At 46.0% G+C, this 19,582-nt stretch overlaps 1 protein-coding gene and 1 long non-coding RNA gene across 2 annotated transcripts in view; one reads left to right on the forward strand and one right to left on the reverse strand.

The window, feature by feature from the left end:
- Positions 1 to 6,970: 6,970 nt before the first annotated feature.
- Positions 6,971 to 19,560, forward strand: LOC111153689. Its single transcript, XR_002641031.1, has 3 exons — positions 6,971 to 7,139; positions 11,042 to 11,207; positions 19,501 to 19,560. It is a non-coding gene; the product is annotated as an uncharacterized LOC111153689 (long non-coding RNA).
- The window catches only part of LOC111153687 (Fli-1 proto-oncogene, ETS transcription factor), a 115,693-nt gene continuing 113,309 nt past the window's right edge, over positions 17,199 to 19,582 (reverse strand). The window contains exon 9 of the mRNA XM_022512839.1: positions 17,199 to 19,573. Within this exon, the coding sequence (XP_022368547.1) occupies positions 19,044 to 19,573 (530 nt within the window). The 3' untranslated portion in view covers positions 17,199 to 19,043. The remainder of the gene's footprint in view (positions 19,574 to 19,582) is intronic.

The raw sequence follows: 19,582 nt of genomic DNA on the forward strand, positions 1-19,582 counted from the left end.
TGTTGTGGGGTGAGGCTGGCTCCATCTGCCCTTGCACTTGGTATCCAAGCAGCCAAAAGGAAGGTGAAAGGCTCATCCCCACGGTCAAGGAAGGGACTTCATCTATCCCAAAGAAGTAAGAAGGAGGCGATTCATTAGTTAGTGGGTTATTTGGGCCACCAGCAAAGCTGGTTTCAGCTGACTCAGAGTTGCGGTTCGAGACCGTAATGATCTTGATGGCTCTGTCCGTTCCCCATATCACAGCCTGAATCTGTGACCACCTCTTAAGGCTCTACCCTGATGCAAGCATACAAGTGAAAAAATGTAGGTAATAAAGAAAGTTTGAAGGCAGGAAATATAGTGTGACCCTCAGTGGCTTTGAAGACAGGCTCAGCCCTCCCATTCATTGGCCATCTTGTCTACAACCAGTTCTTAACCTTTCTGAACCTTTTTTTCCAGTTGTAAATAATGGTAATTAATATCTATGTGAGTTTCTGGAAAGACGGTAATGTGAAATAATATGGAATGTAGTTTTAGGTGAAGCGCCGAGCACAGGGCCTACTACAGGCTCTCCCTGGATGGTGAGTGATGTTAAAGTGATGGTTTTGCTGATGACGGGCAAGGAGAAGGCAGTGGTTCAGGCCACCCTGTGCCTCAGACCCGGTGCCTGAGCCTCATCATTGCTTACTCCCTAGATTCCATGCATCTCTGTTCCCAGCCTTGAACAGAACCTGAGAAGAGGTAGCTCACTTTCCTCCCATCCCTCCCATTTGCTTTCCCTGCACATGCGCAGAAGCCTAGACGCTTAACAGTGAACAGGACTTGTGATCCTGTTCCTGATCCTACCTTATTATTTACAGATGGAGAAACCAAGAGTTCCGGAAGGAAATGACTTGTCCAATGGGTCTCAGTGGCCCTTGGAAAGCATCACTTGCTTCAGACCTTCCACCACGTAACTAGGGAGCAGAAATAGGTGATATCACTGAGCTGATTAGAAAGGAAGTCTAAAGTGAGGGGACCCTCCACTAGTGGTCTGTCTTAAGCTGCCCCCGCTTTCTGGGAATGCAGTGTGCCTCTGGCCAGTAGGTGGCGCCATACACCTCTAGATCGCAGAGAGAAAGCCCCAGGATGGAAAAGTTGGCCTTCAGCAGCCCTTAAGTGGTGGAGAGCCAGCTCTGGCACGCCCGGAGAGCTCTTTAATAGCCATCATGCTTAGAATAGTTAACAGAAATGCATAAAAATATCTGGATCATCTAAACATTGCTGGGCCGACAAAATGTTTTTGAAGACTTTTTCATTTGCAAAATGAAATTGTGATGTCAAAGTTCACAACTCTAGAGAGATAAGGGCGGCAATAGAGAAAATTATCATGTATTAAGAGTCCACTAGAGCTGAGATGCTTTACATCTTCTCCACCGTGAAGCTGAATTAATAATATTAGTCCCCATCTTACAGATGAGAAGCCTGGGGCTTGCCCAAGGTCTGTATGTGGCCATGGAGGGCAGAGCTGGTATATATCTGTGTCTTACACATGTATATTTATTTGTTTATTTATTTTTTAAAGATTTTATTTATTTACTTGAGAGAGAGAGCGGGGGCGGGGGAGCAGAGTGAGAGAACAAGTAGACTCCGAGCTGAGTGTGGAGCCCAACGCAGGACTTGATCTCACGACTCTGAGATCATGACCTGAGCGGAAACCAACAGCTGGCCACTTAACCCAGGTGTCTGGTGTTTGCTCACTCAATCCTGGGAGACAGGAACAGCCCAGCACCCAAGCACGGTTCACAGGATTTCCCCAATAACAGGCCAACTCCGGTGACCCGGAGGCCTGGGTTACAATACTGACTCTTCCAGGCTTTTTTATGACTTTGGCAAGTGACTTAACCTCTGAGTCTTAGCTTTCTCATCCTAAGATGAAGTTAATAAGAACACAAAGTTGTGCAGAGGATCGGTGGGGAAAACCTACGAGAAAACAGTGTCCATGATAAAGTAAGATTTTCTTTTATGGGATTATTTCTACTGCAGGCATCGGGTAGCTTAAGTCATAGAAAGACGTACACAAGGCTCTGTGTCACCGGATTGTTGGTAGTGACGAAACACCTAAGTGTGCTCCAACTGGGAAATGAGTGAAAAGCGGTGTAGACCCTGACAGAGTGTAATACCATGCTATTTTCCACAGAGACATGGGCACTCAGCAAGGTCCTGGACGTGCACTGGGAGATAGAATGTGCTAGAAGCACGGTGGAGCTCATATCCTAGAGGCAGCAGACAGGAAACGCAGTTATCAAAGGGGAGACAGGGCATTAGGGGTTCTAAACCAGTCCGGGGCACCAAGGAGAGGCTGTGAGGAGCAGATATCAAGGTGAAACCCGAGGCCTCAGGGAAGAGTTAACCAGAAGATAGAAGGCTGAGGGTAAAGATCAGGACTGGGGAGTGCTCCTGGGAGTGCTCCAGTGGCCCTCAACCCTAGGCACATACTGGCATACGGTTGTCATCTGGGGAGCTTCAAAAAATACTGATGCTCCCCCCTCCAGCCCCAGATTCTCATTTAATTCTGTAGGGAGACAACCTGGGCATTAGCATTTTTCCAGCTTCACAGGGAATTTTACCAGCTTTCCTGGAGCTGCTAATATACAGTGAGACTGAGAACCACAGGTCATAGGTGGAAGCAAGTGGAAGGGATTCGCAGTCAGTATCTGATCATCTTTGGGTGGTAGCACAAGGCTTGTTTAATGCCATTTTTTAGTAGTCTGTATTTTGCAGACTTTTATAGCCATGCATTTTTTATAGTAATTTTAAGCAGGAGATAACTCAGAGAGAGTACATCGTAGTATCCAGGGTCTAGGTAATGGTCTGGGTCTCACCTAGACCTAGGACATTTGAATTCCAACTGCTGGTGAACAGATAGCAGGGTGATCTTGGGCAAATTACGTTACCTCTCCGGGCCTCAAGTTTTCCTTATCTCGAGAATGAACTCTACAATCCCGTGACTCTGTGAATTGGAGCTCTGAGTAAGCAAGACCCAGCAGAGGCCTGAATCATTAGGAACCTGACTGTGTGGGAGGGGATGTCTCTAAATAAAGACCACTTCTAAACTCCCAGAGTTCTGAAGGATCTTATTAGATGCTTCTTTTGTTTTTTAGTGTAGTTTTCATGTGAACCCAGTTGCTGGGGGTTTTCTGATGCCAACTCTGCATGAAACACGGAAAGATGAACCATGCCCTTCCCTTTGTGCCCTTCTGTCCCAACTCGACCACCCGCTCTCCTGCCCCTCTCCATACCGCCACAGTGTCTCTGAGCCCCTGCACAGAATCACCCTGGCCAGCTGGCAAAAATGCCTTCTATTTGGCCTCTGACATTTGCCAAGACTCTGCCCACATTTCCCAGAATCATTCCCTTGCCTCTTTCACTTTCCCCTCAAAGGAAACAAACCCCAGGAGCTGGGCACTCAGGTTTTTCCTGCAGCCATACCACATTCTTAAGGACTTTGATCGCAAAGGGAAGAGGAAGGAAAGACAGACTGGGAGACTTTGTTTTTTTCTGCTTCCCGACTGCCTTCTGGCTGTGGTCAAAGCCATCAGTGTGAGGGGCTCGCGGGTGGACTGTGCTGTCATGATTTCTGCTAAGTAAGAGGGCAGTGAGGTGTGGGGCGATGCAGTGGGCAGAGAGCCCTGAATCTAGGTTCCTTTCCTGGCTGCGCCCCCAGGGACCGGTCACTTCATTGTTATTTGGCTCTCAGGAGGGTCCAGGTTATAGGAGCCAATTCTGAAGGTCTCTTTCCTCTGAGTTCAGAGTCTTCATACAGTAGCTCGAAATTTACACCTTGGAAATCAACAATGGCTACAAATCAGGACCCTGCTTCCAACCCCCGTAAAGGCCCACTGTTAAGCACTTAACCAGCACACTGCTGAGGGTATGTGCCTGGTCACGCTGTGTCCACAATCCCCTGAGAGCATTTGTCACAAGTGCAGGATCCCCGGGTCCCACTGCACACTCTGGATTTAGAATCTTTCGTTGCTCGAGGGAATTCCAAAGACCTGTACACTGGAACTGGCTTTCTGATGAGCGGTGGAACCCATGAATGACATAACCTTAAAGATCATTTTTGGCTCTAAAAATAAACCTGCTTCATTGCCACCTGCCTATGCGTTTGTGGCTACAAGCAATAATCAAATCATCCACTGCTAGGCCATCTCTTTCTTGCCAATCTGGGGACAGCGTGGCTCCTCATGGAGCCTGCTGACTTGTTTCTACCCTGACAAGGTAATTCTTGCTCCCAAGTTTTACATCAACCAGATGCAGGGCAGAAGTTCCCGGTAACCAGCTGCCCCTCACTAGTGGTGCTGGGGCTTCGAGCAGGCAGAGTTTCCTTTCAGAAGTGACTTCTCAGGGCTGAAGAGCACAAGGCATAATGACGTGCCCTGGTTCCCTCCTGGACTGGAAAGTCCCCCTAGCCCCGCAGGCTGGCCTGTGGCTTACTGCTCATGCCACACTGGACTTCAGGCAGCTCTCGCTATGACCTGGGGAGGAGAGGGAGTTGCTGCCAAAGAGAGCCCGAGGCAGGGATGTTTCTAAATGTCTTGAAATTCTACTTTATAGCACTCGGGCCGCTGCCCGCGAACAGAACCCTGGCTCTTTAGCAGCCAGCAGGAATGTCTTCTGGAAGGAAGAGGACGCTGGGCTAGCTGTGGCGTTCTTTTCTGATCCCTCTCCTGCCTGGTCAGCACCGCCCTAGGCTCTCCTGTGATCTGACCTTGACAGGAATGTGTTACTGCATCTTTCTCTCTCCGATTTCTTTCTTGTCTCTCTTTTTTCTGGCCCCAGCTTTTCTATCTGCCTTCCGGAATCGCTCTGAGGTAGGCCCTTCCTGCTTCCTATGCCCATTATCTTTTTCAGCCTCCAGGCCTCCACCCTTGGCACTGGACAACCCCCTCTGGCTGCCTCCCTTCTCTCCTGGACATACACAGTCACCGCTGACTCCTGAGAAGTGAAGTTTGGGATCTGGGGAGGCAGGAGAAGACTGCTCAGAGCGTGGGGAAGGGAGTGGGAGCCCAGAAGCTGTCTGTGGGTACCGGGGCAGGAGGGCCGGAACAGAGTTTGCATATAGAGTGGAAGACTGGGGAGCTTAGGAAGGGGTCCAAGTTTCAGGTTTCTCTCAAACGAACGGACCCAAAATCTCACCCCAAATAACTGTCATCTTCTTGAGAAAGCGACTTGCCTCCGGCCAGGTCCTGTGCAGCCCCCTGCTTGAGCAGGGGAGCCTGGCCTACGCACCCCCCACCCCTCCTCCGCAGCGCTCCCCCCACCCCGACCCCCACACCCTGCTGCGCCCTCCCTGGGTGCCGGGGGCCTGCGGGCCGCGGGGCTGAGCCCGAGCCGGCTCCGGCTGTCTGCGAGCCGCGCTCCAAGGCAGCGGGGTGAATGGACGGCATCCAGCCCGGCCGGCAACTTGAAAATAAAAATAAAACAGAGAGAACAGAAATAAATAATAAGGAGCGCGCCAGAAAGCCAAAGAAAATACAATCGCCAGACCGGAGCGGGCTGCGAGCCCCTGGCACGGGAGGCGGCGGGGCCTTTGTGCTCCCCAGGCCACCCCCGGCGCGTTTCTGTCCTAATTGAAGAAACACAATCCTGGGGCTGCGCAGCGACGCGCCCCGCGGCCGCCCAAGGCCAGAAGGGGCCGCTGGCTGCCGGCGCGGACCGCGAGCACGCCCCCCGCCCCGCAACAGGGCCCGGCTTGTTCTTTGTGCCCGCAAATATTTATTTTGGTTCAAGTGGACGCCTTTCTACAAAGACCACCTGGTTGTAATCAATAACACCTATTTTCAGATAATCTGCCGCTCTCTAGGCAGAGCCCACGGCACTCACCCAAACAGAGACCTTTTCAAAGGGCATTTTAAATGGGCTGGATTCAGAGGGCTGCAGGAGGGACCCAGGCTGGGGTGAAAGGAAGCGGGGGGGCACGGACCAGGCGCTGCCAGGTGGCCCTCTCCCCTGGGACCTCGAGGTGGGGGGGCGGGGAGAGCTTCCAGGAATGTTTCTCAAAACAAACGAAAACGTTTCTTTGGTGGACCAAACGTTACTGGAGAGGTAGGCTTCTAGAAACTTCGACAGCAGCTTCCTCCTCCGTCCAAAAGAGCATCTACTTGTCAAATCAGGGTTTGGGCAGGAGGCAGAGCCAAGGGCACCTCACATTGGCCCCCCTCAGGTTGCTGCGGGGCCTCCCATCCCTTCCTCCTAACAGGTGCACCAAGCCAAGGACATCTGACAGGACAGCCATTCGTGCAAGAGGTGCTCATCGCCTACCCCGGGCTGGCACGGTTCAAGGTCCCGGCTGCAGCCTGGACCGAAATGGATAAAACCATGCCCTCATGGGCCTTACACTCCAGCGGGGAGAGACAGATGATAAACACGGAAATAGGTCAAATATGCAGAGTGAGGTTATCCCAGGAAAAAAACAAAAACAAAAACAAAAACAAAAAACAAATGTGAAGACGATTTGAAAACTGTAAAGTGGATTGTGTTTCAGCTATGAGGTGAAGCAGCTCTCTGGACAGCTTTGTCTCCTCTGGCAGGTGTTGAGGAGATGAGTTCCCACGGGTGGAAAACCCCAGAAGAGTCAGAAGGTGCCGTGGGCTCCCTCGCATTCCAGGTGGACATAGCAGGCCTGCGTTCAAGTCCACCTACTAAGGTAATTTCAGAGCCTTGGAATCCTCAACCACAATCGGGCTAAGTAGTCCCCACCTCCCTGGGTTGCTGTAAGGATTAGATGAAAATTGATAACCTACTTAACTCAGCGTTACTTCCTTCCTCCCCAAAAGGCCATGTTTTAGTCTAAGTCCAGTGGCCATGTAGCATCCTGGAATAAAATAATGACATTTTTAGGCTTCTCATAACAGAATTTAAGATTTCCAGGTGAAGCGTGGAAACCAAATGTGTCATGGCAGCTGACACTGGGGGCTGCTCTCAGAGGAGGCGCTGGGCTGGGTCGGTCGTCGCTGTGACTGTGACAGTAGGGGTTGGTCTCTGCCAGCCAGTCTGGGTGCCAGCCATGCCCACAGCTGCACTCAGGGAAGAGCCAGGGCTGCCCTGTAACGTAGGACTCTCCTGACCACCACCCTTAGGCCGTGACCCAAGGATAGCCAAGCCAAGAGCTTCAGGTAAGCCTTGAGGGGCTCAGAGTGAGGTGACGGTAATTGGCTTAGCAAGTAAAGAACTTTGCAGTTCTTCTCTCGAACTTTTTTTTAAAGATTATTTATTTTGGGGAGTTGGCAGGGGCAGAGGGAGAGGGGGAAAGAAACTTTAGCAGAGTCAGCACTGAGCACAGAGCCCGGCAAGGGACTCGATCCCACAACCCCAAGATCACCACCCAAGCTGAAACCAAGAGCTGGTCGCTCAAGCAGCAACTTCTCACATCCTAACGCTGTTTTCTCCATCCTTGGAGATGGCTGGAAAGAGGGGACAGGACTGATTTACTTAGTCCTTTGTGCTGGTTGAGCCTGGCTGGGGCTGAATTTATGTCACTGCTCTTCATCAAGAATAGCTTTGTCCCTCTGATGAGATGTCCCCAGCATCGATTGTTAGCTTTGAGTAAGCTTTGCTGAGAGATTAAACTTGGGTTCAGACAACTCAGTGGGGGTTGATGGCCCAGGAAAGATTATGATAAGGAAGGGGTGAGGGACAGGAAGAAGGGCGGTGTCCTGGAATTTAGGATAATTGAATTTGCTGTGTAGCCAACAGTTATGACCGGGGTCATCCACTGGATCTTTGGTCATAAATCCACTAAGACCAGGAAATTCCAGGGTTAGGCTAATCTTTCCATTTTTTTCTCCGAGATGAAGATGGTTGAGGATTTAGAGAGGGATGGTTTTCACCTTCTAAAGATGCTGTGACTCTGAGTAAACTGATTTTTCACTTCTAGATCGTTAAACTTGTGGCTTAGAAACCAAGTTATCAGTCCTTCTGGCTTTTTGTTATAGTTTCTCCCCGGAAAACCAGGAGGACCTCCTACATAAAGGACGTTTGTCTGTCTGCTCTGATTACCCAAAGTGCTGGAGGTGGAATAGGGTTCCTCCAGGGACCTACTGCTTGTGAATTCCAAGACCTTGTTTTGACTCCAGTTTTTTCTCTGTTGCCTTTTGGGCATTTGCTAAGGCAAAGCTGTGGGACCATTTGTAATTAACTCTCAACAAACGGAGTAACTGATCTCCTGATTTCTAGATATTTCTGGCAACGTAAAACTTAACCTAAGTGCACATTGTAGGGAAGTGATTCATATGGCATCTCCAGAGTTTTCTGGAAACCCTACAAATACTCAGGATATTCTTCTTGGAATAAACCAAAGCTCCTACAGGTAAGGGGCTTGTTTTTTCTAGCAGAATGCAAGTGTCCTCAGCATGAAGGGCAGCTTGGGAAAGATCATGTCTTTGGCCACACAGCTTACCGTGGGGATGGAAATCCCTGCTCTCCTCTGCTGCTCTCTCTTCACTCCAATCTGACTGAAGTCTTCGAGGGTTGGCTTTGAGCACAAGTGGCAAGTCTAGGATTTGGTTGCTGGATTAAAGCCACTTAAAGAATTGGACCCCTTAGAGTATTGTGTCTTGGATTCTGATCAAGTAATCACTTTGTTTGTTAACGATTCAATGTAAAAAGAAGACTCAAGAATCATCAGCAATTCTCTTTTGAAAAGCAGATTTAAGCTCCAATCCAGTTAACTTTGCTTTTCAGAATTGGTGGCAAGTGTGTGTTTCTTCCCTATAGACCGCGTTCCTTTGGATAGAGAGTTGGAATTCTCCACATTTTAAAGGTCTCAAGGTGGATGTCTTATACCTATTGGTTTCTGAGGAGGCATATGTTGTCTTGTGTGTCTGTGTGTGGGGGGGGGTTAATGACAAAACTTTGAGTTACTCAGAAAACCACCAGATAAGTAGAAGTTCCTCAAAAAGACAAAAGCAGAGCAAAGGAAGGGAGAGTTGTCAGGAAAAGCTGAGGTATCTGGAAAGTATCACTAGAATATATGTGATGCTTGATTAAACATTTCTGAAAGTCAGAGCCTCAAGACAATGTAAGAGTCAGTGGGGAAGGAAATGCTACATCTTCTGGGGAAAGACAGTTAATAACAGACACCGACTTGGTAAACATTGCCAGCAAATTATAATAGTGCTCTGGTCTTATACTTTAACTGTATCTCTCGTGTTTTCATTTTCTCTCTGTGTGTCTGGAGTTAACCAGAAAGGCTCAGGGCAGACACCTCACCCTGCATCTCAGACCTGCTGGGCACCCGTGCTCGGATGTTTTCTGCCCACAGGTTCAATTTGACAAACAACAGACACATGTATCAGACCCTTCTAAAAAGCCAGGCACTCACTAGGTGCTAGGAATTAAAAAGAAAACATGAGACACAGCGGTTCCTACCCTTCATGTCCTTCTAGTCTAATGGAGGAGGGCACAGACCTTCAAATACAAATAGATCCTGGGTCTTAGCACTGCTGAGTAACCAAGAGTAATTAAAAAGTTGATTTCAGGGGCGCCTGGGTGGCTCAGTGGGTTAAAGCCTCTACCTTCGGCTCAGGTCATGATCCCAGTGTCTCTGCTCAGCAGGGAGCCTGCCTCTCTTTCTCTCTCTCTCTGCCTGCCTCTCTGCCTACTTGTGATCTCTGTCTGTCAAATAAATAAATCTTAAAAAAAAAAAAAAAAAGTCGATTCCATTCTTCACCCTCACCTCTACCAGAAAACATTTATGGCATATCCCAGAGCATTGTTTCTCCACACTGGCTGTCCATATCTCTACCCGGTCTTACCAATTCCAGTCTCTCCCCTGGATACCTAGTACAAGATCATTCGTTTCATTTTATGCCCATCCCCAGCTAACTCCTAGTTCCTCAGTCTCTCTGGCTAACTCCTCTCCTTTTTTCTCCTTTCTCGTACTGTTCCCCAGATTTTGCATCTCAAAAGGTGCAAGGGTGTGTGTGTGTGTGTGTGGGTGAGAGAGAGAGAGAGAGAGAGAGAGAGAATGCAGAGACAGGTGGAAACCACACATTAGAGCGATTTGGAATCTCTTGTCCTCACCCACAGCCAAAACGTACACATGTTCAGTGAGATACGTGCCTTTGAAATGTCTATTTATGGATCTTCCCTTTATCGGCTTCTCTTCCTTTCCCTCTTCTCTTTCCCTTCCTTTCCATTCATTTCCTTTCTCTCCTGAAGTATTTATTCTTGAAGCCATATGGGGAACAGAGCAAGGTCAGTATCAGAGCACAGTGGTAGTAGGGTTGCACCAGGTGAGAAGGGCATGGAGTGCAGAGTTAGCACCCAAGTGGAGGAAAGACAGTGCCCGTGGGGGACTGTGGTGCGACCTGTCATGAGAGTCAGGGCTTGAGCAGATGGAGGAGGGTGTCACTGTAGAAGGGTGGCCTGGCTTGGAATGTGAGAGCTTGGACCGAGTGAGGAGGACATCGATATGGAAGCATGGGCTGTGAAGGGTGAGGCTGGAGCCCACGTAGTGGGGTGGCTGGGATGGAAATTGACAGCCAGAGCAGGGAAAGGAATAGGTCCCATGGGGGTGGGAATGTGGCAGGGAGAGGGGACGGGTCACGTGCAGGATAACCGAAAAGCAAGTGCATATATTCTGCTTAAGGGGAGTCCTGTTTGTCATTGTCCAATAGGAGAATCACAGTATGGAGGGGACAGGTGAACCCTGTGGTGTTAGTTCAATTGGAAAAGGATGCATTCGCATGAACTTCACTTTTTCAATATATATATAGATAGAAAAGAAAGAAATACGGATACCAATGTCTAATCATACGTGATGGGTAATTTAATTGTCAGCTTGAGTGGGCTGAGCGTTGCCCAGAGAGCTGCTAAGACATTATTTCTGGCTGTGTCTGTGAGGGTGTTTACAGGACAGATTGACATTTGAAACAGTAGACTGGGTCAAGGTCTTCCTCACCAAAGGGTAGGCATCATCCGGTCTGCTGAGGGCCAGTCTGTTGGATAGAACAAAAAGGGGGAGGAAGGGCAAATTCTCTTTCTCTGTTTGATCTGAGACCTCTGTTGCCCTCAGACACCGGCACTCCTGCTTCTCAGGTTTTCGGGATCAGACTGGGACTTACACCATTGCCTGCGCTTGCACGCCATTCTCTGGCCTCTGGACTCACTTGGATTGAATGACATCGCTGGCTTTCCAATTTCTTCAGCTTGTTTCTCTGGAGAACCATGACTAACACAGCGTATGTATGGATATGGATATATGTGCGTGTGTGTGTGTGTGTGTGTGTGTGTGTGTGTGTGTGTGTACATGATGTATGTATACGTAGATACGTATGTTGCCTTTCTCTGTCCCCTGAAAAGGCGTGGGAACAGAAACAGTGCAATAGCAATGAGCACACCTAGCACCCAGATATTGGGTTCTAAATATCATTTTCCATGGAAAAGAACCAGTCACCCTTGGAGAAACAACAGATTTCATGGTTGGGACAGAGAGCTGGAAAAATAAGAAAGTGCTTAAAGATTGGTGGGAATATATCAAAGGACACAAAGCCAACTTACATGGTCTCCCACTGGGGTAAGGTCATCATCACATTAAACAATAATAAGAACATATATCCAGGGGATAAGAAACTAAGTCTCTAGAGACATAAATAAGTGAACACATGGAAATCTAAAGATGAATGAGATATTTATATAATTTATAATTATATTTTTATTTATAAATTATATTTATATAATTATATAATTATAAATTATAATTTATATAATTTCAAAACACCTACCCACAAAATACTTGATTTTTTAAAAAGGTTTTATTTATTTGAGGGAGAGAGAATAAGAGATAAAGAGAGAGAGAGCATGAGGGGGGAGGGTCAGAGGGAGAAGCAGACTTCCTGCTTCAGTCCTAGGTCTCCAGGATCATGACCAGAGCCGAAGGCAGTCGCTTAACAAACAGAAGCACCCAGGCGCCCCACAAGATAATTGTTAATTACAAAGGGAAAAGAGTACCTGTACAGTGGAGAAGACCAGAAGACACCACAAAATGAACTTGATCAATAATGGATAAATTGAAAGTGTGTATGGAGAAGGCAGCATCGCTCTGTAATACTGCCACCAGAGATGCCTAGCCTAGATCTGATCATGAAAAAATACCAGACAGCTCCAAATGGAAGACCATTCTACAAATAACTGGATTATACTATTCAATGTTGTCAAAGTCTTGAAAGTCAAGGAAAGACGTGGGAGTGTTGCAGACTAAAGAAATGGGACAATTAAATATAATCGAAATTATGAACAGAATCCTTTTGCTACAAAAGGCAATAGTAGGACAATTAGCTAAAGGTGAATGGTGCCTGAGGGTTCCATGCTAGTAGTCTGTCTCTCTTAATTTTCTGATTTTTCAAGATCCTACTGGATTATGTCAGAGAATGTTGTTGTTTGTGGGAAATTCACACTGAAGTATTTGGGTGTGATGGGTCCTCAGGTTGGCAACTTCCTCTCGGGTGGCTCAATAAAACATGTTCTCTGTAAACTCAACTTTTCTGTAAGTGTGTGACCATTTTGAGCCTTGGCGATTTTTTAAAATTAAAACAGTACATTCATAATAGACAGAGAAATTAAGGAGTATGATTTAACTCTATTTTATGATATCAGAGAAGAACAGAGAGTTACTTATTTCCATAGTTCTTTTCAACATGCAGATCATTTTCACTTGTAGTGTCTTACTTAACCCCTTTGATAACCTTGTACAGTTAGGACTATAATCTTCATTTTACAGATGGGAAAAATCAAGCTCAGATACGGTTATGCTATCATGAGGAGAGTGGCAATGTCGGGCTTCACACCCAGGTCTCTCTGACTCTGTCCCTGTACTTTATTCTCTCAGCGTCTAAGGATGGCCCACTCCTGTGTGCCCACTGTCACCACAACAAAAACAAACAAGCAAACAAACAAACAAAACCCTAGTCTCTCCTCTCATGGAACGCACAGGCTGCTTTGGGTCTGCAAACAATCTGGAGCCAAGCTTACTAAGCATAAAATCCCAGCTCCCAGCCTCTATTTCTTAGCTGACTTAAAAACCCAACCCAGCATTTCTGACAAAGGGCATTTTTAGCATTCTTTCATAACAATCTCATTTTATTTGTAACATCCTGCAGCTTGGCGGTCTGCTCTGAGGTCTTTAGGTGTACAGAGAGAACCAGCAAAGGGCAGAAGCCCAAGTGGGGCACGAGGGCCCCCCAGGGATGGGGAAGACACAGTGGGTCTCTGGAAAATCCCATTTACTCCACTTTTCACTCGTTTGGAAAAATGCCTTATTGACCACAAAACAAAGTCTACCCTGTACACCACTCGCCTAACAAAGTGTTCACCAGTTACTGAGGATTTAATAGAAGTTCTTGGAAAAACCTAGCAAATACTAGTGATAACAGTGATTACATATATCTATATATACTTTCTGTACAGTATTTAATAGAGGGTTTTGTTCATGGGTCATCGAGGACCTCGCAGGAGACATTACTCAGCTCCCCAGTTCGGAGGTGCTGATGAGTTGCCCAGTAGGTGGAAGGGTCAGAATTTGAACCCGGGACCCCTGGCTTTATATCCTTGTTCATTTATCTACCTCAGTTGCCTCCATCCTCCCGCTAAGAAGACGCAGGAGGTAACGAACTCGGTAAAAATCCAGAAGGTTAGTTTAGCAATTGTAGGTAAGTGAGTGGTCTCACTGGAAACTTTTTCTGTTTCCCCTTAGAGCTTTTAAGCGAAGTGTAAATTGACTATGTGCTTAGGAATTTACCAGCTCAGACAGACTGAAACAATTAGACAGGAGGCCAAGTCAGAGTGAGAGAGGGAGACAGACCCCAGGCACGTGAGCCGACATTCCTTTCAGAAAGCTTCCCTCCATATCCTTTTTCAATTGGCTGAAGCCCTAGAGGTTTGACTGGCTACTCCACTTCCTCTCAGAAGCGTCCGTCCCCCCCTCCCAAGGGAGACTGGGATTTGTAGTCCAGAAATCAGCTGACCTTTCATAATCCTTTAGCTGGACTCCCTGGCTGAAGGAGTACGTAGTCAATTTCAGTAGCTTTCCATATGATGAGGTGTCCAGTGTGCTTTTTGTGAAACACAAAGCTCGTCCTGAGTAAAAGCTGAAGTCTCTGTTTATTCACCAGAATCCAGTCCCCTGGTCCCCCCGTCACCCTAGTTCTTTATTACCACCCTTCTCTCCCCCATTGATACTGAGCACCATTTCACTGCCTCCTTCTCGGGACGTGCTGGACACGAGCCCAGCCGTGCAGCTGATGGTGGGGGACCCTCCAGGAGGCAGATCCCCAGCTAAGTGTGGGACTGGGGCTCGACAGCAAAAGAGCCATGCCCAAGGGTTGCTCCTTAGAGTGGCACCTTTTCAATGCTTTTTCTTTAAAAAATTTAAAAAAAATTAGAATATGAGAGAGAAAGAGATCGTGAGCAGGGGGGAAGGGTACAGGGCCTGATGCAGGGCTCCATCCCAGGACCCTGGGATCATGACCTGAGCTGAAAGCTGATGCTTAACGACTGAGTCACCCAGGCACCCCTTCAATAGGTTTCCAGGTAACATATTTACATGATGGTTGTTGATTCAATAGGTATTTGAGGAAGTGGAATGTGAAACTAGGTCCACAGACCACCTACAGAAAACACTGTGTTTTGTTTTTCTTTGCTTTCTAAGCCCTCGCTAACCACTGCCTTGGCCCTGCAGAACCTAGGCTTAGGATAGACAGATCTTTCTTTTTTTAAAAGATCTTATTTTTCAGAGAGAGAGAGAGAGAGAGAGAGAGCACAAGCAGGGGGAGAGCAGGCAGAAACAAGCAGAGGGTTAGGGACTTGATTCCAGGACCCTGGGGTCATGACCTGACCTGAAGGCAGCCACTTAACAGATTGAGCCACCCAGGCATCCCAGGATAGACAGATCTTCCTTTCTGCCCTGGAGTTCTGGAACTTCCTGATTTCTGCTCTAAACTAGTCATATCCCATCTGAGGACCCACACTTTAGCATTACGCATAGACTAACTAAACACATTTAATTGCATGCAGATATTACTGGTTAAATTTTAAATACAATAATTTTTAAATTAAATTCCTAGTGGTTGTTGATCGCTAGAAATGTTGTAAAACAGTAGATATTGAATATATAATTTCCTTTGTGTGGGAGGCAACGATACTTTTTGATGCTAAAAACAAAAATAAAAACAAAAAACAAAACAAAATAAAAACAACCAAAAGAATGACCTCCTCTTTGAAAGAGCTGTTGACTAGCGTGCTAAAGCTTGGGAAAGAGTAATTCCCACAAGAACCGCTCCCGGGTTTTACTCTGCTTCTCTCTGCTTGCCTTGCACTGTGTGTTAGACGCAATGAACTTCATTGCACAGGCTCAGAGGGTTGATCGGGGAAAATATTGAACAAGGAGCCAGGATGGCAAAGAGCCTGTTTGTCCTTGTTATGCCCCAATAATGGGTCTGTGATTAAAGGAGCGAGACTGATACAAAGCGAAGGTCAAGCAAAGCTTTATTTCGTGCCAAGCATCAACCAATCTAACTGAACATTCGGGGCCGCACCTCTTACAAGAGAGGGCGACCCTTCTCTGTTTCACAGACTAGCTTTTAAGGGCAAAGGCCATGTGGTCGGGCCTGGCCACGCACAGGTGGCCAATGAGATTGTAACACACACAGGAAACTCCACAGTGATGCTAGGTGACCAATTGAGTTACAATTTACCCTAGTAGACATTTGACCCAGCCTATTACACCCAATCAAGGTGTAATTGTGGAAGCATTGTTGGGAGCAAATTCAAGGGGCAAGGTTAGACCAGAGTTCTAAGACTTCCATTGAGGTGAGGGACCCATGCCAGTGTTTGACTAGGGCATATAAAGAAAACCTCTTAAAAAGATGAACTCCCATTCTTCCCAGAGCAGCAAGAAACATGCACCTCTATCTTCCCTAATGATTACTTTGCAAATTTCTAAACTGATGGAAAATTGCTTGGCTGGTGTGGAGATTTGCAGAAGAATCCAGCTAGACTCGTCTAGAACATACCTGGCCTTTATCATTTCTGTCTCTATGCTTGGGCCACAAACACCAAGTTTTTATTTTCTCCTTTCTTAGAAGGAAAACCCATACAGATGTACACATACATACTCATTCCTTTAATGACGACCTTTCTTGTTGAGTGTTGACAGCAAGAGATATACAAGACAAAGAACATAGGCGGGAAACATTAGAATTTCAGTTTCAATTTATTTTTATATTACTCTTGAGAATTATCTGTTTTGCATGTTTCATAATATAAATAGTGATAATAGTTGGTGTATATGATTTATAAATCAGTGTTTATATATTGAGAATATTTGCTTAACACTTTCTTTTTAATGGTAGGGTACAATTTAAAAAAAAAAAAAAAGGAGACCAATGTTCTGGAGCACACCTCATTTCATTTAGGTAGATGTGTTGTCCAGAAGGTACTCAGTGCTACCCGGGGAAGATGTCGTCTCATTTCTCATACCATCATAGACTTTCCAGGCCTTACTTGTTTTCATTTATAAAATAAAGGAAATGAAAACCAGCTACCTAATAGTGAAGCAATTTGAAGCAAGTTTCTTCCTTGGAAAGAAAAAAGAACCTAACAATCTCCGTGGGCCATAAGATCCTGACATGGGATCAGAGGAACCTGGACCTCCTTATTCTCCGGTGGAAAGTCAGGAAGATGGTCACTTGGGTTTGAGGTGCACAGTGGAAATACAGAGTGAAGTCTAATGGACAAAGGGCCCATCCTGGATGGAAGTGTTTGCTCTGTTCTGGTTCTTAGACACAGATTATCCACAGCCGTGGTGTCATCCTAAAAACCCTTTTAGGCTGGAGGAAGATTGAAATAACATTTTTTTAAAAATCTCTGCAAAGGTCATCAATAATGTGAAGGTTAATTTAAGTATCAACTTGCCAGAACCACTGAGTGCCCAGGTTACACATTATTTGTGAGTTCATATGTGCAAGTATTTCCAGATGAGATTAGCATTTGAATCTGTGGACTCAGGGAAGTAGATTGCTTTCCCTAAGGCCCAAGGACACCATCCAATCCAGGCAGGGTCTGACCAGAACAAAAGGCAGCTGAAGAAGGAATTCACTTCTTTGCTTCCTGTCTGCCTGCTTGAGATGGGGCATTTTTCTTCCCCTCGGGCTAGGATTTCTACCATTCTCTTCCCCGGTTCTTAGGCCTTTGGGCTCACACTGGAACACATCACTGGTTTTCCTCCATCTCCAGCTTTGCAGACAGCAGATGGTGGGACTTCTTGGTCTCCTCGGTTTTGTGAACTATGTCCGCATAGTAAATCTCCATCAGTATTGTACATCTTACAGTCCTGTTTCTCTGGAGAATAGTGACTAATACAAACAACGACAAAAACCACACCGATTTTGTACTTTCTGCTTTCTGGCAGTAGGTACATATGAAAAAGCCTTTACAGTGCAAGAGTTTCAATTGGGAACTTCCCCTGGGAAAACCCTTTGACCTGATCAGGGGTAAATAAGACAACGACGTTCTCAGTTCTGAGAGAAGAAGGCACAATTTATTTAGTCAAATTATTTTACAACATAGTCTTCATTGACAGTTGTCAGCTTAACACTTAATATAGTTTTAAAAAGTCAATGATTACCTGCAAAATTATATATATTTTAATATCTAAAAAATATATTGCATATATAGGGCAGGAAAATCCCTCGTATCCACAAGGGAAAGTTTGCTTGTTCTTTTCAAAGTTGTGATTATTGCATTATGGTTATTTACAAACATTTCCAAAGCATTAACGATTTGAGTGGACCACCTTTACCTCCTTGTGCACGCCCGTTAAATACTGCATGGTGCTTCTCTTTCTAGTAAAGTCAGTGACTCAAACGTCCTGTTTTCTTTTTAGCAATAGTCACATTATGCTTTTTAAAAAACCAGCTATAAAAACGTACAAACAGCCCAAATGTACAGATTGACAAAAGATGTACAAATTACATTTAAAAAAATAACGACTGATTTGATAGTAAAATTGTCTTTGTGACCGAGGTCAACTCGTTTATTTATTCTTTTACTTTTTTTTACTTTTTTTTAATTATCTATTTTTAATACTGTGAGATATAGGAAAATAACTCTGCATAATTTATACAGTAAGTTGCCTTCTGATTGGTTGACCCTGGACTGGTGGTCGGACAAACGCACAGCGCTTGCGAATCTGCTTGTGTTCAGAAATCCCTACGACTTTTCAAAGTTCTGGGACCCACTGTCATTACTTAAAAAAAAAAAAAAAAAAAAAAAAAAAAAAAAAAAATTATTTAATTCTCTGTCTTTCAGTAATGTCTGCATTTGCATTAACATTTCTTAAGTTCATATCTTGACTATTTCCAGAGAGGATGGTCAGCCTAGCACGTATTGCCCACTGGGAGGGATTTTACAATGCCCACGGCTTCTTAAATACACATACATATGTTCTTTCTTTTAAATTCCAGTTGGGTGAAAACTTCACTGGCCTTACAACCAATGTTCCAGTTGCCATCCACTGAATCAGGTCCTCCTACAATAAGGTTATAAGCTTCCTGCCTCTATTTTCTCTCAGTCTCCAGCCAGAGCATTAACTGGTTAAGTCCATGATTTTTTTTTTATCATACTGAACCCTACAAGATCCATGATGAGACCCGTGTGTTGATAAGAAACTGCTTTGGTCATAAAAATATAAAGAAAATGTACAGTTTCTTTCTTAGAACCATAATACAACCATTCCAGTAATCGAAATATTCAACCCAGAAGAAGATAGCAGATTGAGATTCCAAACTGGTGTACTGGCCCAGAAAATCAGCCATCTCTTTGTTCAAGGTAGAGGAAGCGGAAGTTACCAACATTAAAAAAAAAAAGGATTGTTTTTAAACAACAAACGTTCTATCCAACAAGAAAGAACATCCAGTTTTGTTTTTCTCTTCAAAGCCACGTATGTCCTTTGGAGTCCAAAGTATCCCAGGAAGTGTGAGGAACGGGGGGCTTCAGGTAGAAGACCACCAATGATTAAGCTTCTAGTAGTAGCTGCCTAAGTGTGAGGGCACGTGGGTGTTGGGATGGCGGGGGACATTGGGGTTGGGGTAAATCCCACCTGTGGGGGAGGTCCAGTATTGTGACGCTGCTCCGAAGAAGCTAGAAGATGTGACTGGCATGGAGGTCGGGTGGGGAGGGACAAAGTTCACCTTCTGTTGATGGGCGTGGTAGGAGGGCATGTAGGAGATGTCGGAAGGGTACTTGTACATGGACGACTCCGTGGGATGTGGCTGCAGAGCCTGCGCGATGCCGTGGAAGTCAAATTTGTAGGCATACCTCTTGCCGTGCACTTTGGTCATAATGTTTTTATCATAGTAGTATCTGAGGGCCCGGCTCAGCTTGTCATAATTCATGTTGGGCTTGCTTTTCCGCTCTCCCCAGCGCCGGGCCACCTCATCGGGGTCCGTCATTTTGAACTCCCCGTTGGTCCCCTCCCAGGTGATACAGCTGGCGTTGGCGCTGTCCGAGAGTAGCTCGAGGAGGAACTGCCACAGCTGGATCTGCCCGCTTCCTGCGGGCG

This window comes from Enhydra lutris, unplaced genomic scaffold (genome assembly GCF_002288905.1).
Source record: "Enhydra lutris kenyoni isolate GAN:26980312 unplaced genomic scaffold, ASM228890v2 scaffoldscaffold34, whole genome shotgun sequence".
NCBI lineage: Eukaryota > Metazoa > Chordata > Mammalia > Carnivora > Mustelidae > Enhydra > Enhydra lutris.